General features: G+C 50.3%; 1 protein-coding gene across 2 annotated transcripts in view; it reads left to right on the top strand.

Annotated features, from left to right (window-relative positions):
- CFAP91 (cilia and flagella associated protein 91) overlaps positions 1-24,635 on the top strand; it is a 587,002-nt gene that overhangs the window by 546,424 nt on the left and 15,943 nt on the right. For both annotated transcript variants that reach the window (XM_085621057.1, XM_085621056.1), the window contains exon 17: positions 23,539-23,691. In XM_085621057.1, the coding sequence (XP_085477183.1) occupies positions 23,539-23,690 (152 nt within the window). In that variant the 3' untranslated portion in view covers position 23,691. The remainder of the gene's footprint in view (positions 1-23,538; positions 23,692-24,635) is intronic.

The following is a 24,635-nucleotide window of genomic DNA, read 5'->3' as shown; positions in this document are numbered from 1 at the left end:
CCTTAAAAATTGTACAACTCCAATACAAGGTAGCTATTAGGAAAGCTAAGGCGAAATTCTATGCTAACTCCATTCTGCAGGCACCCAACGGAACTAGGGCACTCTTCAACATCGTTAGAGACCTTAGTAACCCGGGTTGCCTGGCCAGTACTGTCCAGCCATCACAAAACTTGTGCAATGAAATTGCTACATTTTTTATTGAGAAGGTCAACAACATCGTGGGTGGGTTCAATCAGAACGATATAGAGCCCTCCCAGATTAGTGTAGATACCAGGAGAGACACTGCACTGAGCCATTTTAACCCCCCTACGGAGGATTCTTTCAATGAGATAGCGCGGGAGATATCATCAGGTTCACCCTTGGCCCCCCTTCCTCATAAGATCTGGAAGGAGCTCGGACCCGTTCTATTCTCAGATTTGTGGCAGATCTGTTGTCAATCCCTGAGCGAAGGTACTGTACCAAGCAGGTGGAAGCAGGCAATGGTCACCCCACTATTGAAAAAACCCTCTCTTGATCCATCACTGCCAGCCAATTTCCGCCCTATCTCCCTTTTGCCATTTCCAATCAAAATCTTGGAAAAACTAGTCAGCAAATCCTTGTCAAATTTTTTGGAAGAACATCTGATTTTGGACAGGGACCAGTTTGGCTTCCGGCCTGGGTACGGGACGGAAACTGCATTGATTACCGTTTTGGACAAACTTCGAATGCGTGCCGACAGTGGCTGCTCCTCCATGTTGGTGCTACTGGACATGTCGGCAGCATTCGACACGGTTAATCACTCAGTGCTGTTGGCAAGGTTAGAAGATATGGGGGTGACAGGTCGCGCCTTGGAATGGCTACGGTCATATTTGACGGATCGTCAACAGGCAGTGACCCTGACGTCTTTTGTATCCTCCTGGACTCCGGTTCGCCATGGAGTACCCCAGGGCTCAGCTATCAGCCCCATACTCTTTAATGCCTATCTGAGACTCCTGATCCCTTTAATAAAATCTTACGGGATTGAAGTGGTCAACTATGCTGATGACATTCAGCTAATGTTCTCCTTGGAAGGAGAGCATGCTGTGCCCATGACTTCTTTCCAGGCATGCATGCGAAAAGTCTCAGACTGGCTGAGAGCCAACTCACTACAGCTGAATGCCGGGAAAACAGAGTTACTGCATTGCTGTGCAGCTAGACTACCTAAACATCCTCTGGGTGAGTTCCGGCTTCTACCGGAAGACGCCCCGACATTGGCAGTAAAAACAGTCCGTAACCTGGGGGTTATAATGGACAAAGATCTCCAGTTGCAATCCCAGGCGAACAAGACCATAGGTACCTGTTATTGCCTTATTAAGAGCTCTGCGTCAAATTCTCCCACTTCTCCCTAATGAGACCAGATCTCTGGTAGTTCAGAGTGTGATCCTAAGCAGGCTGGACTATTGCAATTCACTGTACCTGGGCGCCCCCCTGTATACTATACAGGGATTGCAAAGAATACAGTCCGCCGCAGCCAAATTGGCCCTGGGGAGACAACGTGACTCTTCAACAACATTGGCACTGAGGGACCTTCATTGGCTCCCGGTCAATAAAAGGATCGAGTTTAAATCACTGATCATGGTGTACAGAGCCCTTCACAATATTGGTCCGCCCCCTCCGTGTGATTGATTCTCATGGTATGAACCAAAGAGACTTCTTCGGTCCACTAGCCAAAGTCTGGCAGTGGTCGCCAGAGTAAAACACACCAAGACGGGAGGCAGGGCATTCAGCACGGCGGCAGCCCGCCTCTGGAACCAGATCCCCCAAGAACTACGACAAGCCAAATCATTGCTGAATTTCAGAAAAAATCTTAAGACGTGGCTTTTTGGTAGAGAATAGAGTGCAACAATCTTGGCCCATCGGCTCTCGTTCTTACTGTTCCAGGTTTTTTACAGTCTCTCAGCGCCAGGATACCCGTTGGGTGGCAGACAGCGCTATAAAAGAATTTATACAATACAATACAAGTGGCGGCGGCCTTAGCGGCAGAGAGGAGCACAGGGAGAGCGGAGACCCGCGATTGCCATGCTGGCCTGACCCTAATCTGGCAGCTGGACTCTGACATCTCGGACTGGACTCATTATGGCGAAGGTAGGCGGGAGCCTGCGGAGCGGGCTCGCTGTCGGAGCTGTGCGCTGTTGCTGACTCCTGTGGGGACCTGAGGCGCTTGTGGCCCCCTGTGGAAATACTGGACACTGGCGGCGGGGTGTGACTGCCCCCCCCGCTGTATGGACGACGCTGAGGGATGGCAGAACCAGGTCGCGAGTTATCTGGCATTGGACTCGTCTGAGGCATCTTCCCTCCTCCCCCTGACTGTGTTGGTGGACGGCCGTGCGTGAAGGTGGGCTGATTGGTGTGGGCGCCAGCCGCGGGGGCTGCCTGTCCTGCTGGTGGGGGCGAGCTGCAGACGTGCGGCTGGAGGTCCTGTCTGTTCCTGCAGAGTTGCCTAGGCGAGAATATAGTTCCTGCATCGGAGCTAGCCGCAGTGACCTAAAATGGCGGCCTCGACCTAGGGAAGACATCGCCGTGCATTGCAGAGACTGGTGAGCCGGGAGGCGCGCCGTGGAGTAGCGGGGGGTCCTGCCTTTGACCCTGGTGTGGCGGCGGGCGGAGGCCTTGGCGGCAGAGAGGGGCGCAGGGAGAGCGGTGACCCGCATCCTGCCATACTGGCCTGACCCTGAGATGGTGGCTGGATGCTGATATTGCAGACCGGACTGACTGCGACTAAGGTAGGCCGGAGCCTGGCCTTGGGATCCTGCGATGCCGGCTCGCTGTTGGAGCTGCGCGCTGCTGACTGACTCCTGTGGTGGCCTGGGGTACTTGTGGCCCTCCCCCCGGACTGTATTGGTGGACCGGCCCTGCGTGAGGTGGGGCTGATTGGTGTGGGCTCCATCCGCGGGGGGTGCCTGCCCTGATGGTGGGGGTGAGCTGCGGACGTGCGGCTGGAGGCCCTGTCCTGGCTGTTCCTGCGGGGTCGCTTGACCTGTGGTGACCACCTGCGGGCGGGTGGGGCTCCCGTGGGGTGAGTCCGTGTGGCGGCTGGGGCCTGGGGCTGCCTGTGTGTGTTGCTGGATGCCCGAGATCCACTACTGCATCAAGGGGGACGTGTGGAGGTGCGGGGAGCCGGAGAGCCTGCACGTGTCACTGACTGGCCCCCGGGTTGCATTCTGTGGGTGATGCCATCATCGCCCGGCCCCCTAACGGGGGCCGCAGAGGGACGGAGGCTGACCCCCGGACGCTATTGGCTGTTCAACCCCGAGGCTGAGGACGGCGGTCTAGAGTGCAGATTTCCACGGGGGCGTTCTTTGCCCGGGCTATCCTGCTGGGCAATTTAGCGACATCACTTGGGCGCCGGCGGGACTGGCGGTGGTTTGTGGATTGTGGTGTTTGGCGTGGCCTAGGAGAGACGACTGAGATGGGCTGTACATTGAGGAGAAGGAGGTTCACTGCCCTCCAGGTGGAAGATGGGGGGCATCAGTCTGACGAAGAGGAAGTCGAGTCGCGACGCTCTGGAACGGAGGTTCCTGGCGGCCCTACTCTGGTGGACATAATGCAGGCCATCACTGCATCCTGAGAGGCCCTCGAAACCAAGATAGACACTATTGGGGTGGATCTCGCGTTGCTCAAGGACTATCATAAGAAGCTGAAGGGTGAAAGCGACTGAGAAGACTTTGGAGGAGGTACCAGATAGGGTGACCACTTTGCAACACTCCCTGAAGGAGATGGAGGGCAGGGTCCGAGTCCTGGAACTCCGGCCGGAAGACAGCGAAGGGCGCTCTCGCAGAAATAATATCCGCTTAGTGGGGATTCCAGAACGTGCAGAAGGGGATGATGCTGTCGGCTACTTGGAGGGCTGGCTCCCCTCGGAGGTGGCCCCGGAGGGACGAGCTCCATTTTTTGCCCTTGAAAGAGCCCACAGGGTCCCGGCTAGACCTCCTAAACCGGGAGCGCCCCCGAGGCCGATGGTGGCACGTTTGCTGCACTACTGAGACAGAGACCACCTCCTGCAGCGAGCTCGAGAGAAGCAATATTTGCAAATCGACAACTCCAGGGTGATGCTTTTCTCGGACTACACCAGGGAAGTTCAGTGGCAACGTGCTTCCTTCGTTGCTCTCAAGTGGAAATTGCGACAACTCCATATTACTTATGCAATGCTCTTCCAGGCACGGCTGCTGGTGGTGGATGGTTCCAGCACACTCTTTTTCACTACTCCACAGGATGCGTGGCGCTCACCAGGCAGGTGAGATCGAGGCGGACTTTGCCAGCGAACAATGCAGAGCGTAGATCCCCTGAGGCTACAAGTCCGTTGCGGGCTCTCACACCACTAGACCGTCGGATGGAACGAGACAGAGCTGTACAGGCAGTGCTGGCGATCAGCCAGGGTGAAACTAGTCCTGCTTCTGCGTCTTCCAGCCGAGCGCTGGAGGGTACTGGCTCATCTCCGGCTGGAAGCACAAATGGAGACTCTGGGAATGAATTACCGGAGATCACGCCACAGGCGGTGGATTTATTCGGCTGAAGCTGGAATTTGATGGCGGGGGGAGACACCCTTGGGATACAGCCCAGGTTTAATTGTTGGGTGGGTCTGCCTTGAGGGGAGAGGAAAGTTGGCACCAATGGCTCACTGTTACAGGGGTCCCCAGGGGGCTCTTGCGGGCTCATTGACACTGGGCGGGGGGAGTGCCGGGGTGGCTTTGGGTCCCATGGGGTCAGCACGCTTCTCACTACCCATTTTGGCACCATTGATGGTTCATTCAGTTTGGATGGGGGCTAGTTTCAGGGTACCTATCCTGGGGAGTGGGAGTTGGGGGAGTTGGGGTGCAGGGAGGGGGGGAGAGGGAGGGACCAAGCATGTCGCCATGGGGGGTAGGGGTAGTAACATTCTCTTCACTGCGTCATGGCTACCACCGTAGGTCTTAAATGCCTGTCTTGGAACATTAGGGGGATGCATACCATGACTCGCCGTCACAAAATACATGCTTACCTTAGGAGGCGTGGGATGCAGAGCGCACTGTTACAGGAAACGAACTTGAATAAACAGGAGGGCTTGGCCTTGCAGCGAAGGTTGAGGGGACAGGTGTTCTGTACCACATATTCGGCTTATGCACGAGGCGCACTGGTCTGGGTCCGGGCGGGGGTACCGTTTCAGAGCACTGGGCAGGTGATTGACCCTGACGGACCCTTTGTTGTGGTGGCGGGGCATTTTGACGGCAGGGACATTGTGCTGGGGAGTATACACGCCCCCAACACAGATCAGGCTTCCATTTTGCGCACCTCTCAGGGAAGTTGGCTCCCTTATTGACTGGTTCAGTCCTCCTGGGTGGAGACTTCAATTGCATCACAGATGTCTCCCTAGACCGGTCCCATCCCCCGCTTGCGGATTCCCCGATCCATAGGCTAGCTGCGGTGCGGCGGGATTGGCAGTACCAGTGGGGGTTGACGGATACTTGGAGGGCGCACCACCCGTTTGACAGTAACTATTCTTATTTTTCATCGTTGCACAACCTGCATGTGCGGTTAGATTCGATCCTTAGCTCCCCGGATGTCCACGGGGGGATGGCGCACAGTGAGTATTTAGCTAGGACAGCGTCTGATCATAATCCACTCTTGACAATTCTGCACTGGCTGCGGGATCGCCCTGCCATCCCCACTTGGCGGCTCCGACCTGACACTCTAGAGGACCAAGTGTTCTGTGCTAATATTGGGTCGGCCATGGATGACTACTTTAAGGTGAACACTAATACGGCATCTTCGCTGATGGTCGAATGAGATGCCTTTAAGTCGGTAATCAGGGGGCGCTGCATAGGGGAGGTAGTTGGAGTGCCCAAAGGGCTGCTGCAGGAGGTGCTTAAGGCAGAACAGAAGGTGCGCGATTCAGAGAGGGAGCACCAGGAGCGTCTGGACCGCCAGGAGGGGTTGCTTGAAGCTCGAGAAGAACTGGCAGTGCAAAGCGAGAGGTTGCGATGGTTTGATTTTAAGGCTTACACGGTTAAGGTGCATGTGGAGCGTGATAAGGCCGGGCATTACTGACCTGGTTGGCCAATCCGGCGCGCCCGGGGGGACAATGATAATGGAATTGAGAGACCAGGGGGATGAGGTGCTGTACTCCCAAAAGGGTATCAACGACTGTTTCCTACAATATTATACTCAATTATGGCTGGGACCTGGACTTCCGGGTGACGAGGAGCTTCTGTCGCGGGCTGAGCTGCCTCATCTTGGGGCTGAGGATGCCGAGGCTCTTGGTCGAGATATTGAGGCGGGTGAAGTCCGCAGCGCCATAAAACATATGGCCAGAAACAAAACGCCAGGCTTCCCATCGAATTTTAAGCGACCTACGCAGACGTTTTGACTCCCTGTTTGGTGGCGCTCTACAATAAGGTGCGGCAGGAGGGTGCCCTCCCTACCTCCACCCGTGAGGCCCTCATCGTCCCCCTGCTCAAGCCGGGCAAGCCTGCCTGGGATCGCTCCTCGTACAGGCCTTTAGCGATGCTTAATCTTGACTGCAAGATTTTAAGCCGAATTCTGGCTAGTCGTTTGATGCCCCATATGACGGTCCTGATTCATACGGATCAGGCTGGATTTATTCCTTCTAGGAATACCGCGATGAATGTGCGCCGCCTTCTGCGTATTTTGGGGTCCGACTCTGATGTCATGGATGTCATGGAAGAGGCCTGCATTTTTGCGGTCGATATCGAAAAGGCCTTTGATAGCCTGGAGTGAACCTATCTTTTTAACGTCCTGCGGGAATTCGGTTTGGGTGACTGTTTTGTACAATGGACGAAGCAGCTCTACAGTGCTTCCACTGCCAGAGTGAGGACGTGGGGCCTGATTTCTGCTTGCTGGACAGTTGCTCGGGGGACGAGGCAGGGGTGCCCGTTGTCCCCTTTATTATTTGCCCTGGCGATGGAGCCCATTGCTGCCCACGCTCGGGTGGGGCAGTATTTCCCGGGACTTCTGGTGGAGGGACGAATGCAGCATATAGCACTATATGCGGACGATCTCCTCATGTTCCTGCCGGACACAGGAGACGCATTACGGGGTGCGAGGGCCCTGCTGGAGACCTTGGGGAGGGTGGCGGGACTCCGGGTGAATTGGACAAAGTCGTGCTTGTTTCCTGTTAGGCCTGACAGGGTAGACCGTCCGAGGGCAGGAGATGTTCCGTGGGAAAGCCAATGTTTGCCGTACTTGGGGACTTTAATCTATCATGATCCAGGAGACCTTTTGGAAGGTAACGTGGGGCGGGCGGTGAGCGGAGCGAGGGCCTGCTTTGCTTTTTGGGGGACTCTTCCCCTTTCAGTTGCGGGCAGGGTTGCATTGGTGAAGATGGTCATACTGCCCCGGTTCCTCTATTATTTTGGAACGCTTCCTGTTTGGATCCCGGGAAAACTTTTTGCTCAGATTAACACTTTCATTACGGGATTTATTTGGGGAGCTGATAGGCGTAGGATAGCTCTGAGCACTCTCCAGAGGCCCAGGGAGGAGGGAGGCCTCGTGTTGCCAGACTTGGAGGCCTATTATCATGCTGCGCAGATTCAATGGTTTACGAAGTGGGTGGCGGGTCATATTCGTCAACCGTAGGAACAGGATGGGTCGGATCCGAGCTGGCGTCACTTGTCCTGTGTGCTGCTACGGGCCCCGTTGCGAGGTGCCTTACTGCAGCCGGATTTACGCGCGGTGAGCAAGTGCTGGGCACGTCTGGCCAGAAGGGCACACGTCAAGACTCCGTATGCGCCCGAGATCCCGTTGCGGATGTGTGAGGTGTTACCCCATGGGGGGGATTGGAGTAAGTTACTGGCCTGGGAGGAGGCAGGGGTTACGGTGATCGGTGACCTCTATGAAGACGGTAACCTTCTCCCTTTTAATGACCTTAGGGAGCGACATGATCTCCCGCGAGGGGATTTTCTCTTCCACGCAGCCTTGACAGCGGCTATCAGACGGCACTGGGGAAGGGGACTCTTGGAGCCAGATACGTCTCTTGCTTTCCAATATGTGGTGATGGCCGCGGGTACCTTTAAGGCAGTGACCTGTCTCTATCGCCGAATCACCCGCGATGTGAGACAGCCACTGACGGCGTTGTGCCTCAAATGGGAGGCGGATCTGGGGGGAGCCCATTGCAGACAAACCATGGGAGATGATCGTAGATCGGCCATGGAAATGTTCTCGGAATGCACGCTTTCAGCTCATTCAGTTCTATGTTTTACATAGGGCCCACCTCACACCTGGTAAAATTGCTGAATACTTTGGGGTGGAGACCACTTGTCCCCGGTGCGCCGAGGTTGGGGCGAGTTTTCTCCACATGTTTTGGGAATGCCCGTGGGTGGGAGACTTCCGGAGAGGGGTGATGGCTGTTCTGCTAGCTGTGACGGAGAGGGAGGTAGCTGTGACTCCAGGGGTCAGCTTGTTACATTGGTTCCCCCACACTGCGAAAACTAAGGTTACCAGCAGGTTCATTGACCTAGGGTTGGTGTTGGCTAAGAGAGATCTTGCTTCCCACTGGAAAACGAGGCAGGGGCCTAGTCTAGTGCGCTGGAATAAAGAGCTGGTGAAATGGGCAGAAAGCGAGGGGAACTATAGGCTCTGTTTGGCTCAGCGTAATGGGAGTGAGAAATCATTGGAAATGGCCTGGGCATGGGTAGCACTCCTGGAACTGGTCAAGCATCTGGCTTTGGAGGAGGAGGATACCCTTGATGGGAGGGATGTGGAACGGGCCCCTTGAATGACCTTGCCCACCTGTGGGAGTGCAATATGCACTTCGCCCCCCGCGAGTATGATAGGAGGCTTCCCCTTGTGTCTCTGATCCCCGCGCCGCCCGATCTCTGAGGTAGGGATACTGATAGGTGGTGTGCGAGATTTGTTTGCCTTCTGGGTGCTGCAGTATCTGGCGACATGCTTGGGTGGGTGGTTGGGAGGGGGGATGATGTTGGGGGTGTTTTGGGTATGGGAGGGGAGGGAGGGGATCAGGAGTTCTTCTTGCAGCTTTGCCTCATGGGACTGGGTCAAACATGCTGATGGACTGCGCTGCATCACGAGTACTGGGTAGGAGCTGAGCATGACTTTGTGCCCTGCTTGTCATGTTAGCTATAGTACTGTATGTTGATTTGCTCACTTGTGCATCCTGAAGATCACAGATTTGACTGTCTGTTTACTAAAACTCAATAAAAATCTGTTTTAAAAAAATGAATCAAGTGATTCACGATGTCTACTGATCTTCCATTGATTTTTCACTACTGCAAGACCTACCTCTCCCATAGGATAACATTGGGTTAACTTATTACATCTAATAAGTGATAACATTTAATGGTGCACAGGTGGGAATATCAAGTTTGGTGTCTAAAGAATTGTAATTTAAAACTCTCTTTATTAGTAAAGTCGGATTTTAAGTCACAAATCTGAAATTCACACTATTAAGAAAGTTTCCATTTTCTTGTCCCATCAATTTAGTGCCTTCAGCCTGTGTATCCTGGGTCTCTTGACCAGGTGTAGCTGACAGTTGGTCTTTATGTATTGCTCCCAGACACTAAGAAAAAGGGGAAACAGGTGTTGGCAAGATGGGCCATCTCTGTCTTGAGGAGGGGGGAGGTGTCACCTACTACATTTGCACAGCACAAATGCTCTGCGCTGCACACTCACAAAGGGGTTTGACAGTAGTCTTTTGTGTCCCCAGACAAGCGGGGGCCAGGGCAAGGCGGCAGGAAATGCCAAGCACCGCTGGGGGGGAAAATCTCTAGAAACTTCAAAGTGGGCACCAGTTATAAATAATGGACTCTCAGACCAAACTCTGCAGTACACCTCTGGACCTATAGAAGGACTACTACTCTGTTGCTCTGCTGTGCTCTGCTGTCTGAGTAAGAAGGACTGTACTTGCATCTTAAACCCAGGACAACCCAGTGCTAGTTGGCTTGCCTCCTGATCAGAGCCTCTGGGACAGAAAAAGCTCAAACCACCTTGAACCCAGCACCTGGACTCTACCTGCAGTGATTCTTTCCCCCCTAAGTGGTGCCACCCCAGTCCTGGACTCTTTAAAGTGGGCCCAGAGGTACTCTGCCAGCCCAGCTGTTGGCCTGTGAGTACAACCAGCACAGCGCAACACATTTCCTCACAGCTGCATTGGAACCACGGCTGCACGATGCATCTTCAGCCCAAGCCTTTGCATCACAAGCCCCTCAATCGATGACATCCTTGACGATTACTCAGCCTGCGCTCCATCGTGGTCAGCCTGAACTTGTGACTTTGTCCCGGTCCAGTGCAAACACATAACCACAGTTGGCCCTATGTGTTTTAGGCACTTATTTCACTTAAATCTTTCAAATTGCATATCTCCGGTGGGTTTTTCTGGTTTTCTGTTTTCACTTTATTACTGTTTGAAGTGTTGCATAAGTACTTTACACATTGCCTCTAAGTTAAGCCTGACTGATTTGTGCCAAGCTACCAGAGGGTTAGGCACTTGTTAATTTGGTGTTTGCTTGTGTTTCACAAGAATTGTGGTTGTGCCTTGAGTAGGGTTTTATCCCCCCAACTCCGCCCAAATAGTAACCCATTTTCCCACAGTTACCATCAAGTTCACCCTCCACTGGCCCTGGGAAGGCACCAGGAAGTAGTGTGACCAGCCCTGGAGAGAGACACAAAGTCTATATTACAAGCCAGGAGTTGGTTGCTGCTGGCTAGACTCTTGACAGGAGTTCATCAGCTATGGCCTTCCTTTCTCTGTTCGGGTATGCTCCTTTTCCATTTCTTATCCTGCGCAGGGACTTAAAAAGGGAGGTAAAGTTTCCTGAGATTGGTGGGACACCCACCCAATCTAGTAGTGCCGTGAGGAAATCAGTTGTATTATGTGGCGTAGTTGTGCGACCTCTCCGTGTCATATACTTACCAACTCCTTTAGGACCAGTAGGTTTTGTTTATTTAAACCCTCTAGTTTAACCCTGGGTAGTTTTGGCTTAGAGCATCAAGGCTTACACAACCTTTTAAACAGCTCCAAAACTATTGAAGAAGAAATTAACTAGACCCTCAAGAAATCCGGCACCAACTTATAAAGATAGACTATTTTTGTAATCTATTTGTAGACAGCACAACAACAACAAAATCCACAAGAGGGTTCTGGAGATATTAAATTTAGAAAGTATTGGTAAATATGCACTTTTTCACTTACCCTCGAACAAGCATTGGGAAATGAAATGAATTTGACACTTGAACACTTTCAAGAAAAACTTCAGGTAAGTATCAATAAGGTTACTTAGAGTTGCATTTGTTAGGGAGCAAATCATGGTGACCAACACAGTCCACAGAAACAGTTACCTTAGTGAGTTCAAGGCACTTTAATCCCTTTCCTATATGTTTCTATGGAGTGGTCCTGATGCAAGGGATACAGGATGCTGAAGATGCTCAAGGATGATGTAGATGTGATGTAATCAACAGGAGTCTTCCTGCTGCTACTCCTCTGTCCACTGATTTGATGAGGCGATCCTGGGCATACAGGTCGACATCCCTCAAAATCCTCTCAGTCCTGTCAGAAGTCCAGTCGCCAGTGGGCTACCAGTCGCCTAGTATTGCGGTAATAGCAGTTTCCTTCCTTAGACGATAACTCTACTTCTGGGCAACCAAACTGCACTCCAATGACTTCCTCGGGCTCAGTGAACTCAGGTGCAACTTTGTGCATTGGGTTCTGGTGTCTGGTATCTGGTGCTGCACAGCGACAAAAGACAGCGGCTTGGAGATCTGGGCTACCAACTCGCCCCAGCAGGCTTCCTTAGCTGTTGTGGCCCTGTGCTGCAAACAGGTCAGTCAAGTGACCCTTGGAGTCTCATGCTTCAGCTGAGCTAAGAAGACTACTACTTCACAGGCAGGACACAGCAGGCACAATCCTTCTCCTTTGCTAGCCACCAACTTCAGCAAGTGCAATCCACGCCAGTGCAGTGTCTCTTCACTTGTTCCAGAGTACAGCCTTCTTCGGACCTTCTTCCACTCCTAATGAGTTCTGAGTTTATTTATTTATGCCCAGAAATTACCATCATACTATAGAGTGCGGTTGGTAGTCGAATGGCTACCAGGTTCTCTCCCACCTGATGACCACTTCCTGTGAAGTGTGGCATCTGGCTATCCCAAGATGCACATTCTTCAAACATGGCAGGACAACACTTTTGGTGTGTGAACTCCCTAACCCAATCCAGAGGTGTGGCTACCAAGGGGACTACACGCCCCTAGAAAATGGTTTGACTACAGGTTTCCCTTCTCCTTCGCGGGTGCCAGCTAGTCTACCTAAACAACAGGGCTGCCCCTCTACCAAGTGTTCCCCATTTGCTCTTCAAAAGCGGCTTCAGCTTTGAAGCTCGTATTTTAGGCCAACACTATGTGGCTTCCTGCAGCAGGGTGGTAACACCTATCTCCAGTGCAGGCCTCTTATGTCTCCTTTCCTAGGAGTCCTTAGCATCTCAGGAGATTTAACATGTTACATTAATTTCACTTGGAGAAACCAGTGGGGCTCAATCTCAGTCGTTGTTTGATACCTTGGAGAATCAACTTTGGCAGCACCGTTCAGGAGTTAGCACACCTGAGGGGTTAAGCATGTAACCGTGTACTCGCCAATGGGGCGACCAGGTCTTACCACAGTAAAAACATCAGTTTAGCATTTTTACTGTCGGACCATAAAAAATACATGTTATTCCTGTGAAATATGTTGCATCCTGCCTTAGGGCTCGATGGGCCTGCCACAGGTGTGACTTAGACACATTTCCGGGGGAGGCATGGCTTGGACACTGTGGGCAGTGGTGAGGCTGGCTAGCAGGTGTAAACTGCTTGTCCAGTATGCAGTGGTGGACTGGGGGGTTGGCTTTACATGGGTCACATCAAATGTCACAAACAGTGCTGCAATCCCTGGAGTGACCCTCTAACATACATGCCCTGGGTACCATAAACTATGGGCTTAAAAGTAAGTTAGCTTATGCCAATCTGGTGTAAGTCAATTCAGAATACACAGTTTAGGGTCAGGGCACTGTCAATGAGGTCTGATTAGCAGGCCTTAGTGCAACCTCAAAGTCGAAAAACCAGCAACAAATGCCTAAAACTTTGGGGTGACCACACGAAAATAGGTATTTCCTTACATGCCGCTTCATGTTTCCATCCTCTAATATAACTAAATGGAACCAGCCCACAGACTGTGCTGAGTTCTAGATAGGATTAAAAATAGCAGTTCAATCCAAAGTTGAGGCACAACCACCTCTGAACCAATCTTGGCCCACCCTGGCATTCTGTTATCTCCTAAACTTTTCAAAGGGATCCATTCCTGGGAAGCAGAAACATAAGTCTGACCCTTTTATTGTCACGTCCTGGGAGCACCCCTCCCCTGTATTAGCAAGCAGTTGCAGAATGATGGCTAAGTAGATTTGAAACCCAACCCCTCCTCCAGTAAGCGTTGCTTAATACTTCTGGAATTGATCAGTTGATCCTGGAGATTTTTTTTCTGTCTGCCAGTGCAGCAGAGTAATTAATTTCTCCAGCCAGGTAACTGATGGGCTGAATCTCTTCAGAGAAACATATCTACTTATAGAATATGGTAAGAAGTCCAGATGTTTCAAAAGGACTGGCATGACTCGCCGGTGGCAGGGTGGGAGGTCGCGCGGGGAGGTGGGGGTAATTAAAAAAAATATATATATATATATATATTAAAACTTACCTCCGGTCCTGCGTCGCTTCTTCTCTCTCTGCTTCTCACAGGAAGCAGGTAGCCTCCCTTACCTCCCCTAAGCCAATCACAACACTGCAATGGCAGTGTTGTGATTGGCTGGGACGTCTACCGCACAGGCGTCTATGGGGAGGCCGGTTTCTCCATGCAGGCTGCATGCAGCCTACATGGAGAAAACGGGAGAGCGCCTATGACAGGTTTGGTCGGCCTGGGACCGAACAAACAGTCAGCGCCCACAACAGTGGGCAAGCCACTCCTCCGCTGCCTAGAGCAGGGCCGTTTAACCAAACCCTTCTGCTTTCTCGTAGTGCGAGAAGCAGAAACATAAAATGGTATTCAGAATACTATTTTATGTTTCTGCCTACTGCGAGAAAGCAGTGGTGTGACGCTCCTCCGCCTTCGTGGAGGAGCCTCCCTTGCCTAATAGTTAGCATCGGGGCTCAACAATTTATATACAGTGCAGCACTATTGACCCTTATATCATGTTTGAATCACAGTTACAGTCTGATCACAATTTAACATACCTTTTACCCAGGAGGAATGATGCAGTTCCTACAAGTCTCGATTTAAATCATAACAGTTTAGTCTGGGACCCCATCTGTCACAGTGCTACCTTTGAACAGACAAGAGTCTTTCTTGCGTAGCCTGCATAAATGCATGCATGTGCACGGGGGGCGTGGCTAAACTGGCAATGAAGCAGGACATGCTCGATTAGAGCTCCGTTGCAGGCTCCCGGTTCTGGCCTCAGTAATCCGACACTACCGCACTGTAGAGGCTGTGGTTAGCTGGCACGACGCCCGGACATGGCCTAAAGCTCCGGAGGAAATCTGGGAGCAATAGGCGACCTCGCTCCGCATCGCGACTCCTGGCCCTGCATGACACCGGGAGGGCCTGCGGCGAGTTGGTGGTGCGGTTCACGCGGGCTCGGCTCCGCCCACGGGGCCTCAACGAGTGGAGCACTCGTCCTGGTAAAGGTGCCGGAGCGCAGGGATCGCGCAGCCCTGCACGGACGACGGCCACTTGCATTCTGAAATCCCGCAAAGTTGGACCGGAGCACTTAAAAGTCAGCTCCCGGGTCGCACGCCCCTCGCGTCTCGGCAATACCGACAGCTGTCCTCGCGGCTGGGACGTGAGTCGCGGATTACCCCTGCATCGGGGCTCCGGTGCCGGAAGAGTGGACGCCTGCGGAGGAGGTGAGGGCATGCATGTTCGGGCGGAGATGTCGGGGTTCTGAGGCTGCGTGGGACACACGAAACACAGCGGATCCTTCTCGCCTGATTCTGAGGTGCACTGCAGGCAGTGAGTGGGGTGGCCCGGAATTGGCAGCTGCACAGTGATCATTGGGCGCCCCCCCCTCCTCACACATAACTTCTGGCTCTGCTGCTGCTGACCCCTGCTGTGGGGGGCCCCTGGTCCATAACTGCTGGGTCCGTCCCCCATATCTCCACATGAGCACCTGAGGACCGTCTGCGCGGCGGGGCTGGTCTTCCCTGTTTAGGCGACCGTGGTCATGTCCTGGCCCCCGCGGTGCACTCTGCCTCCTCACAGAGCTGGATGACCAGTTATAGAATTGCAGAGGCTGTCCCGGATGACCTGTGCCTGGGTCCTGCTTCCTGGGCTGCGGAGGCGGCTGCGCCTTGGGTGGAGTGAGGTGGTGGAGGCTGATGGGGAGGCCTACCTCGCTGTATGCAGTGGCCCATCGGTCTGTGGGACAGCAGCCCAGGTGAGGCTGGATCAGACCGTAACCATCGACAGGAGAGCGTGAAGGAGGCAGAGATGCCCATGAACACAAACATCCAGATATGCCGCCACCCTGCCTCATTCCCCCCTGAAACAACCACGAGCAGAAGCTGGGAACTCTTGCATTGAAGCTGTAAGTCACTTTTCCCACCCTCTTATTGCCTGGTGAAAATCAGCCTCAGACTGTTCCTCGCAGCCTATAACTTCTCTTCTGAAGTCGGAACTGTTTGGGGACTCTGAGGGGCGCACAGGTGATAGGGACCTCAGCTCAGTTCACCGCTGTTAACTACAGATGCACTACAGGTGGACAGCAATATAATCACCACTACCTGGGCCGCACATAATAACGAGACGAGGAACTAGGAGAAGGGAGGAAACAAAACAGGCCTCACGCACTAACTCTCTCGACTCATCGTTCACTGCGCCAGGTCTTGCAGGCCTGAAATTGTGGGGAACGATGATTAAGTTGACGCCCGGGCCTGATCTTGCACGGTACACGTGCTAAGGTAGGAGCAGGAGGTACCCTAGCACCACCCCTGGCATCAAAAACGAAAACGAGTAAGATGGCGGTGCAGACCCACATTGATCCAACCTCCAGTAAACTAGATGCGGTACTTGCAGCAGTGGAAAAACTGGGAGAGACACTTAACCAAATTCGTACTTCACTTGAAAATAAAATAGATAAGGTAGCAATTGATCTTACCCACCTGCGTGCTGGCCATAGTAAATTGACAGACCGCACTGCCACCTTGGAAGCCACTATCGCTGACATCACCCCTATAGTAGCAGCGGGGGACAATCATGTACGAAACCTGCTCAACAGAGTAGAATTCCTAGAGGACAGGGTCGAGGATGCTGAAGGGCTGGAGAGACGGAACAATGTTTGCGCGGTAGGCCTGCCAGAGAAGGAGGAAGGAAGAGATCCCATTGCGTACACTGAGACTTGGCTCCGTTCTCTGTTGCCCGAGGGAGCCCTCTCGCCTCACTTTGTGGTGGAACGAGCGCATAGGGTGCCTACACGACCTCTACCCACGGGCTCCAACCCAAGACCGTTTCTAATCCGCCTGCTCAACTATAGGGACAGAGACGCTGTGCTACAAGAAACCAGGAAACTACAAGACATCCACGTTGGCAATCATAGTGTAATGTTCTTCCTGGATTACACGATACAGGTCCAGAAACAGAGACTCTCTTACATGGCAGTTAAAAAGCGCCTTCGCCAACACAGTCTTAAATATTCTCTACTGTATCCCGCTCGGCTGCGAGTCGTCGCACAAGGGAAAACGCACTTCTTCGATACCCCAGAGTTGGCAGAAGACTGGATGGACACATATGCCCCTGCAGACTCTGGAGCAGACACTGTTCGCACGCAAACTCAGGCACGGGCGGCCCATCTCGTCGCCGCAGGCTGGTACGGAAACAGCAACGAGCCTCACAGCGTGTACGACTGACCAAGACCAGGTGCTCAGCGGGCAGCACGAGGCCCTTCGGGCGGCAGCTGGCATCAGCGGGTCTGCAGTGGAAGCGGGCGCCTTCGCTCTCAGCCAGCAGGAACAGGCCAGTGATGATGACCTTTCTGATGACCTACAGACTTCACAGGATTCATATGAACTGCCAGCCGTCACCCCGCAGACATCTGGCGACATCATTTGAGGTCCAACCTGCAGTCCTCCACTACAAGATGTGGAGCTTGAGGACAGTTCGGGCAAGCAAGTATACCATGTCACTCTCTGCATCACTCAGAGAGATAACTATTGGTGACCATACTCTGGCCGCTTCGCGTCTGGAGCAGGGAACCTAACAAACTGATAGGCTTAGAACTGTTGTTGCAAGTTAATGATAGCAAATATGTCCTTCATAAATATCTGAAATTATCCTCATAATGTAGAGGTGAAACCTCGACCTCTGCCCCTTGAACGTTGGCCATAACCGGGGAGCCTCTTGAGACAGCGCTGCGAAACTTGATTGATTCTATTTTATAGCATAGTGCGCAGACCAACCCCTTAGTCATTGTTTAAATGTTGTTGCTATGCAAAGTTTGGACGATTGCTTGTTGCATATTCGCCCTTTTGGTATTATCTTTATATGTAATTTTGTTTGGAACGCCATCTGTAGTATGTTGGGACATAAAATTCAGATACTTTGCAACTGTAAAGCCAATAATGTTGTGCCTTCCATTAACGGTAATGTTTAGCTTATCTGTGACATATTCACTTTCTTCTCTGCTGCTGTTATTAGGTATATATTATGACATCAGTTAAAGTAGGAACATGGAACGTGAGAGGAATACATACCCCGTCACGCCGTTATCTCATTTACTCCTACCTCAGGAGACATCGTATACAAATTGCTCTCCTCCAGGAGACGCACTTACCTAAAACGGAATTAACACATCTACACCGTCGCTGGCGGGGACAATTATATGCCACAGGTTATTCCATTCGCACAAGGGGTTTTAATATGGGTTAGACCAGGGCTCCACTTTAAGGTCACTGACACGAAAATTGATGAGGAGGGTAGATACGTAGTGGTGAAGGGTATACTGGATGGCAGGCCACTTGTGATCGCATCGCTCTATGCGCCAAACACAGAACAGGGTTTTTTTCTGGATAACATTTCACAGATACTAGCACCTTGGCATAACACCCCACTGATACTAGGCGGTGACTACAACAGTGTATTGGATCTTACATTGGATCGCTCGTTCCCCCCCCTTACAGGCACAAACGTATCTACTGCCATGCGAGCACTGAACAATTGGGCGACTCAATGGCACTTGGTGGATGCATTGAGACACAGAAACCCAACTGATAAGATATATTCTTATTATTCGGGAGCACACAAACTACATGTGCGCCTCGATCGTTTTATGATCTCGAACATCCTGCAGCCAAATGTCACTGCGGCACACTATCTAGGGCGGACACACTCGGACCACAACCCCCACACACTAGATCTAGAGTGGGAACATATTAGGCCGCCAGTCCCAACCTGGAGGTTACAACCTCACATACTTTTAGACGCACCTTTTCGTAGCTCATTGGCTACCGCCGCCGCTCAATACTTTGACGAGAATACCGGCACGGCCTCCACACCGCAATTAGAATGGGATGCATTTAAAGTAGTAATGAGGGGTACCCAAGCAGGAATGCGCAGACAGCTTGAAAGAGAGCTAACCGGCATAGAGCGGAGGTTACCCGTAGGCGAGTGTAGTGCAGCCGGGGAACCTGAAGGATCTCTAGCAGCTGATACGGAAGAGCATTCTCGGTTGCTGGACAGGCTGCGCTGTCTGAACTATGCAGCTCACTCTGCGAGGACACACCATCAGAGTGATAAACCGGGCAAACTACTCTTGTGGTTGATTCGTAAAGAAGTGGCAGCCTCGCCAGTCACATCAATACGAACACCGCAGGGCGCCACACTGTGCTCTCAGACTGACATTCACGAGGCATTCACATCCCATTACAGCACATTGTATAAATCCCAGCTGCAAGCCACACCCACAGATATCCAGTCTTATCTTGCGGAGCTGACATTACCGCAGCCTACTCCAGGACAAAGTGAGGAGCTTGGTGAACCCATCTCACAAGAAGAGATTAGAAAAAGTATATTTTCCTTGTCCAATTGCAAGTCACCAGGCCCAGACGGCTTACCTGTAGAATTTTATAAGGCATACCCAGACATCCTGATACCTCCATTATTAAACCTATATGGAGCTGCCATTGAGGACTCTGCCCTCACAGCCACGCAAAATGAAGCGACGCTTGTCTCCCTACTTAAGCCAAATAGAGATCCAGAATCTCTTGACTCTTATCGTCCATTGGCGCTTCTTAACACAGACTATAAAATATTTGCGTCTGTGCTGGCCAAGCGCATTGCCCCGATAGTTAGAACATTAATCCATCCCGATCAAAACTGATTTGTCCCCACTAGAAGCACATCCCTAAATATACGCCGGTTATTAAAAATACAAAAATACGCTACGGACAATTGGCCGCAATCTGGTTGCCTGGTGCTTGACCTAGAGAAGGCCTTTGATTCACTGGAATGGCCTTATCTCGCAGCAGTACTGCATAAATATGATTTAGGGGAAGGATATGTACAGATGGTGCGACTGCTATATCAACACCCCACAGTCCGGGTAAAAACGGGAAAGCTGCTTTCAGATGCACTACGCATAAAACGGGGGACACGACAGGGGTGCCCACTGTCCCCATTGCTTTTTTCTCTTGCAATGGAACCCCTAGCGGTAATTCTTCGAGAAAGTGGTGCGAATTGGGGCATACCCCTGGGTGACGGATTACACACAGTCTCCCTATATGCGGATGATCTATTATTGTACATAAGGGATTTACAGAACTTACCTCCAAGCATAGCCAACAATTTCCGAAAATTTGAGAAAATGTCCGGGCTTCGGGTAAACTGGACAAAGTCTGGAGTGTACTCGTTCAGTAATAATATGACAGAAACAGATATAATAATCAATGGGACTACCCTGACCTGGTATCCAACCACTTTCCGATATCTGGGAATCCACATATACAGATCCCCTATTGATGTACTCAACGGCAATCTAATGAGAACCATCGCTGCCATTAAAGCGCAGGTACATTTCTGGAAAACCCTTCCATTGAGCGTAATGGGCCGCATTACCCTAACCAAGATGATAATATTGCCAAGGCTGTTATACCATTTTTCGAATCTCCCTATATATGTCCCGGTCAAGATACTTAGGAATTTGGAAAGTATTTTCCGTGACTTGATTTGGAATAAAGGAAGACCTAGAATAGCATTGTGGAAGATGTATGCGCCAACGACCAAAGGCGGACTGGCAGTTCCGAACATGGAGCTTTGCTACCTTACCTCCCAATTGCAGTGGGTAGCAAAGTGGCTGAGTGGCAGGAATCTAGATGACACTGCTACCGCCTCACTGCCGTGGACACAATCTCAATTATGCCACCTATTCCACCCCCTTACACGATCCCCCCGCCCACCTCAAATGTATATTGAATTAGCACATAGGTGTTATCGCAGGAGCCTTCAGCTGACTCGAGACACACCTCCCTATGCTCCATTGATACCACTCGCAGGAACTCCTAGAGGCAGAGGAAAAGTGTCTGAAACTGAATTGGCGACTTGGCATGAGGCAGGGCTGGAGGCAGTGGGAGATCTATATGCAGAGGGCACTCTTTTAACTTTTGACACATTAGCTATGGAGAATAATATCCCTACCGGTCAATTCCTCATACATGCTTCTATATTGCGAACTCTGACAACGGCCTGGGGGGATATGACGACTGAGCCTTTAACACATCAACTCATACAGTATTTGCACATCATGGGTGAGGGATCTCACGTGGTTCGTTGGCTGGTGTGGGCTCTCCTTGAGCACACATTGAGGCCACTGACGAGTCTCCGCGCGCGATGGGCTGAGGACAGGGGACAACCATGGACAGATAAGGAATGGGACATGATACTCGCTGGCCCTACGTATATACCGCGTAGTTCGAGATTCAAGCTCATACAGACATACATATTACACAGGGCGTATCTTTCCCCTGACAAGATGAATAAATACTTCAATATCGCTACCTCTTCCTGCCCAAGGTGCCAACTGTCTGACGCTGATCTATTACATATGCTGTGGTCCTGTACCTCACTTCAGCCATACTGGCAGGCAGTTGCAGAGACCTTAACGAAATGCACCAAAGCGCCGCTGCAGTGTACATGGGAACTTTGCATATTGGGTCTAAGTCAGCGGACAAAAAAAAATAAAGTAACATCCAGATTTAGGGATCTAGGATTAATAACGGCAAAGCGCCTAATCACGAAGAGATGGAAACACAGAGACCCCCCAACGCATACAAGTTGGGCGAAGTCCCTTGCTGTGTGGGCACAGGCTGGGAGAACCACCTTACATAGAGAGGAAACTGCAGGACTGCGCCAGTATCCAATGGCGCAGTCCTGGGACGTTATTCTTAAAGCGCTCAGGCATCCCAATGTCGCGGACAGTCCTACATCTTCACAACTGGCCAGTGACATTGCTGAAGCTGCAGGTAACTAGACACCCCCCCCCCCTTCGCCACAAATGCTCTAACGAAACGCCCTTTTCCCTCCAGGTAAATTATGTAGTCAGTCACCCCCCGTGTCACCCCAAGAGCGCTTGCCATGTCACGACTCTCTTAAGTTCATACACAAACACAAACCCAACACAGGCTTCAACAAACTTGGACGCATGAATCCCACCCTGCCTGCATTGTGTCCTAGATGGCGATCGTTTAGCGTTTCATATTTTGTAGATGATTTTCTTTTCTTTCCTCCTTTCTTTTTTTCTTTTTTTTTGGGCATTGTTGAGATATGTTGCCTCTCGGCCTCAACACCGCTACAGATCATTGGACCATTGCGTATCGCAGCAATATCCAAATACAGATTCCTGTGAACATAACATCCCGATGGCACCCTTTTTTTAAGTTGGGAGTTGCATTCACGATGTAAATATGCAAAGTAGTGGTATTCACTGCAATCAGTGACGGCAGGTAACGAGTAAGAGCCACGAAACATATGTCTTAACATGAGGATGCGGTTGCAAGTAATGTTTCAGAACATATTGGCTTGTATGCTATTGAAATGCAAGGTGACCATGCTCCCAGACATATTGACATTTTATTGTGCTCATATGTGATTCATGTTTGTATGTCACAAAAATGTAATAAAACAGATTGGGAAAAAAAAATGCATGCATGTGCACATGTGTCTAAGCAACGTCGCTAGAGTCCTTTTTCCCAGCTGCACACAGAAGCTGACTTTTTTTAAAAGGCGGGCACTGGAAGTTACAATCGAAAACCATTTTACCAGGAGCTTTACAGTGGAAAATACTGCATTGGCCTCAGCAGCTCTCCAAAGATCCAGAAGCAAAGTCATTGGGGATTTTCATTTGTAATATGCAACAAAGAAATCTTTTCTAGCCTCTCGTCTGTGTACATTACATGTATTCGTATAAACTAGGACATTCAATTGCATAGCCCAACAGGTTAAATAAAAAAATAAAAATCCTATACCATGGAAATCATTTGATATTGCTCAGTACCTGATGAGCCACTTGAGGTGGGCATGGAATGAAGTACAAAGGGGGTGTAGAAAATGGGATATATCAGGGCAGATTCTTTCAAAAAAAGAATTGCCTTCTCCATGTAGCATTTACACCCTATTGGCTGTTTATGATCCAGTCACGGTCTTCAAATGCTCTGAAGATAGTCCTATGAACACAGTCCATATTTCCTGCTTTGGAATATATTTTTCAAAATGGGTGCTCTACCCTAAGCCAAAACTGAATGAATTAACCGTTGAAATTATAACCTAAAACTGGGGACAAAGAAATACTCCTTGGACAGCTGGTCAGGTGATCCCTCAGCTCAGATAAAATGCCCCTTTATCCATGTTCTGACTACAGCTCTGCTCACATTAGCATTAGATCACCACAGCATTGACACCTATGGGGCAGTGGATGTTTTTTTTATTAAACATGATTGGAGTGTTCATCCAAAGGAGTACTCTTCTGAGTGTACTGCCTGTTTGCCACTTTTCTTCCAATATAGCAATACCCCTATTTTTATTAATGCATATTCGCTAAGGTGTGTCTGCTCATACTTTTGCAACTGAATTATGAAGTATTTGCCCTGTTTTTCCTTTTTCATTCATAAAGACCATAAACTTTGGTGTTTGATGCAACACAAAGAGAACATGTTTTCCAAGAGGTATATCTGATTAGTTTATAGAACAACCGTCACTCTTCCCATCACTACAGATTATTTTTATTTACTTTATCCTACAGAAACTGTGATTATCTCGGATGATTTCAGATGTCATTGTGCTCTGATGTTTTAATGGATTTGTATTATGATTTACCCTTTACTGTTTATGTATTAGAGGAGAACAATGCAAGCATGACATGGAACGTAATAACCATGCATAGTGCTAGTACTTCAACCTTGACAGAGATGTAATCAGACTTACCATGTCTCTGTTACAGTACAGAGTTTTTCTTAGTTTTTACAAAGCTACAACATTGCACTCTACAATGCACTCTTTCGTTTTTTTGTCTCCAACAGTAAGACTTTCCCAAAGGAAGCACACTGTAGCCGCCCACCGTGTCATCCATGAGGGGACAGAGACAGTGATGAGTGAAAATTCAAAAGTCAACCAACAGGAGGAGATTGAAGCAGTTACTCCAGAAGACGCTGGACCGGAATGTGATCCATAATGTATGTTGGACGACGTATTTCATGCATTCGCCACACAGTGCCCGAGGACGTTGTGAGTGTTTTCAGTGTCCAGAATGGACAAAAGGCTAAGGGTCTGATTTAGAGTTTGACAGGCAGAGTATCCCATCAGAAACCCTGGTGGATGACCTGTCTGCTGTATCACAAGGCATTTATAGTCTATGTCACGATAAATACTGCACCCTGTCTGCCAAACTCTACATAAGGCTCTACGTTCCTCGTCTCTAGGCATTTATAGTCTATGTCACGATAAATACTGCACCCTGTCTGCCAAACTCTACATAAGGCTCTACGTTCCTCGTCTCTAGGCATTTGTAGACTATGGCAGGATAAATACTGCACCCTGTCTGCCAAACTCTACATAAGGCTCTACGTTCCTCGTCTCTTTGGAAAACATTCTCCAGTGGTTGAGATTATACATTATACATGAACTGACACCTCCCTGAATGGAGACATCCTTTATATAGTAAGGGATTTGATGTACAGACTTGCTACCGGATAGTTGGTTTTATTAGCAAGTAAACTGCTTCAATAGCATTTTAGTTTGGTGATGTAGCACATGATCTTTAACGTGCTCTTGTGATCCAAAGGTTTTAGTGTGTGTGCACAACCATTATTAGTTGGTGTTTGGAGAGATTGCAATATGATCCATGAACAGTGGGCCTTCATATTTACTAATTAAATTGAGTAGTTTAAGGGAAAATATTAATTCATTTTAAGCATGCATTGGATGTGACCAGCAGTTCTCAGTGGCTGACCCACACAAATCCTCAGTTTTGTGCCTGGAGAAATGGCATCCAGTTATTCCTTGCGTTATCTGATAGAGATTTCTAGTCACAAATTCCTTACCTTTGAACAGTCCTCAGGTGTCAGATTAGATCTGGAAAATCTTGAGACGTACCTCTGAGCGCTGGTAGGTGGCATTG

This window comes from Triturus cristatus, chromosome 8, assembly GCF_964204655.1.
Source record: "Triturus cristatus chromosome 8, aTriCri1.1, whole genome shotgun sequence".
Taxonomy (NCBI): Eukaryota; Metazoa; Chordata; class Amphibia; order Caudata; family Salamandridae; genus Triturus; species Triturus cristatus.
Note: the sequence above shows the minus strand (reverse complement) of the source record. Positions and strands in the feature narration are given on the sequence as shown.